Genomic DNA, 2,389 nt, shown 5'->3' with positions numbered 1-2,389 from the left:
TCATCGATATTGCTTCAAGTATTTTCCATTTATCGAATTAATCACGTTTCCATAATCGATATCTTTAATTCGATATGCATTTCCAGAATACAATTCAATTACTTGAAAAGGTCCTTCCCAAGTATGAGACCATTTGCCAAGGAATCTTGACTTCTTCTCTATTGGCAATACAACTTTTAAGACCAATTTTTCTAAACTGAAATATTTCTCTGTTATTTGACGATTATAATTTCGAGCAACACTTTTTTTTTGTTGAATCATATTTTCAAGTGCCAAAATGCGTTCTGAGTCTAAATCATTCAACTTATCATACATTGCACTCCAACAATAATCAACTGGCAAGTCATCTTGCCTCAAAATTCTCAACGTATTAAGATTAATCTCTAATGGCAAAACTGCATCATGTCCATACACCAATTTATAAGGAGAAGTACCTGTTGCCCCTCTTGGTGAATTTCGATAGGCCCACAATACTTGACTCAAAGTTTCATGTCAAGTTCGAGGTCTACTACCAATTTATTTCTTGATCAAAATGATCAATATTTTATTTGCTGCCTCGACTTGTCCATTGGCCTGCGCATAATATGGAGTCGAAGTAACCATATTAATGATTCTCGAGGTTGCAAAATTCTTAATTCGCTGACCAGTGAACATAGTCCCTTGATCAATACTCAAGGTTTGGGGAATTCCAAATCGATGGATTATATGTTCCTCGATAAAGTCTATCACTTCATTTTGCTCGGCTTCTATTAAGGGAACAACTTCAACTCACTTCGTGAAATAATCAATTGCTACGAAAATAAATTTATGGTTCTTTGACGAAGGAGGGTGTATTAGTCCAATTAGATCTAAATCCTATCCTTGAAAAGGCCATGGTTTAATAATCGAATGTAATTCAAATGCTGGTATCTGTTGTACCACTCCATGACGTTAGCATTCTTGGCATGCTTTCGCACAATCGATGCAATCCTTAATCATAGAAGGCCAATAGACTTGATTTTGACATAACACCCATTTCATTTTTATACCAGCCTGATGAGCCCCACATATACCTCTGTAAACTTCTCCTAAAGCTATATCTTGATCGGCTTGACTTAACCATCTCGACAGGCTTCCATCAATTGCTTGCTTATATAACTCATCAGCCATCAATACAAAATTCATCGCTTTCAACTTTACTTTTCTATCAACTTGAACATTGGGATCTTTTAAATAAATGGCAATGGGTTTCCTCTAATCATCATCTTCCTATTCATCCAAACACAAACCCTCTCTCTCATTGATAGGCACTAAAATCTGACGAATTTTTGCCAGTTTTCTTAGCGTTTATGGAAATATCTTATATCTCGAAGCAATTTGGGCCTCATTAGTAATTTCATTTTGAATTCTCCAAATATGAACTAATGAAACTTTCTGAAAAGAAGTTAACAATGTCCATGCCGTTACTAAATACTTTTGTAACTTCTCATTGTTGCATTTGAACTCCTTTGACAACTGTTTCAAAACTAACTGCGAATCCCCAAGGATCTGAACTTCTAAAGCCCATTTTCCAATCAAGATTTCAAGGCCTAATATTAACGCCTCATACTTAGCCACATTATTCGAACAAGGGTATTTTAATTCAAACAAAATTCTGACAGAATCCCGTCTGGTGAGATAATTAAAATCCCTACTCCAGCACCATCTTTATGTTTCGAACCATCAAAATATAATTTCCAATAATCGACATGAACATCAATTATGTTTGCCCCCTGGTCATTCAGATTATTCGAATGGTCTACTAAAAAATCTGCAATGACCTGACCTTTCACAGCCTTTGCTAGAACATACTGTAAATCGAATTCTGTTAAAGCCAACATCCATTTTCCTACTCGACCTCTCAACATTGGATAAGTCAACATATTTTTAATTAGGTCAGTTTGTGCAATGATTTTCACAAGTTTGGCAACCATATAGCACTTTAACTTTGTGCAAGCATAATACAAAGACAAATACAATTTTTCGATAGGTGAATACCTGGTCTCGATATCAGTTAATACATGACTAAGGTAATAAACGGCTCATTCATGACTATTTTCATCATCTTGAGCCAACATATACCCAATTGTGTTCAAGGATGCCGCAATATATAATTTTAAAGGCTCATGAGGGTGAACGGTTGCCATTACTGGAGCTTTGGACAAATAAGCTTTAAGTAATTCAAAAGCCTCTTGATGTTCTTCTGTCCATTCGAACTGAGATTCATTTCTAAGTTTCACCAAAGGTGCAAATAATCGTGTTCTACTTGAAAGGTTCGATATGAATCTTCTAAGATAGTTAATTTTTCCAAGAAAAGATTGTACTTCCCTCTTTGAATTAGGAGGGGATAACGCCAAGATTGCATCGGCCT

The 2,389-nt window shown here is 35.5% G+C and overlaps 1 protein-coding gene across 1 annotated transcript; it reads right to left on the bottom strand.

The window, feature by feature from the left end:
- LOC107615274 lies at positions 1–1,164 on the bottom strand. Its single transcript, XM_016317363.1, has 2 exons — positions 1,029–1,164; positions 1–395 (listed from the first exon to the last, which is right to left on the bottom strand). The coding sequence occupies exons 1-2, from the start codon at positions 1,162–1,164 to the stop codon at positions 1–3; spliced, it is 531 nt and encodes a 176-aa protein (XP_016172849.1).

Source organism: Arachis ipaensis, chromosome B09, assembly GCF_000816755.2.
Source record: "Arachis ipaensis cultivar K30076 chromosome B09, Araip1.1, whole genome shotgun sequence".
NCBI classification, from domain to species: domain Eukaryota; kingdom Viridiplantae; phylum Streptophyta; class Magnoliopsida; order Fabales; family Fabaceae; genus Arachis; species Arachis ipaensis.
The sequence above is the reverse complement of the archived record's forward strand: the minus strand, read 5'-3'. Positions and strand labels throughout refer to the sequence as shown.

Excerpts from the sequence above, each read along its gene's own strand:
- LOC107615274 (XM_016317363.1), bottom strand. The coding sequence starts at position 1,164 with ATGAATTTTGTATTGATGGCTGATGAGTTATATAAGCAAGCAATTGAT. Across the intron at positions 396-1,028 it reads ATGTGGGGCTCATCAGGCTG|TTTTGCCATTAGAGATTAAT; the intron begins GTATAAAAATGA and ends GACATGATGCAG.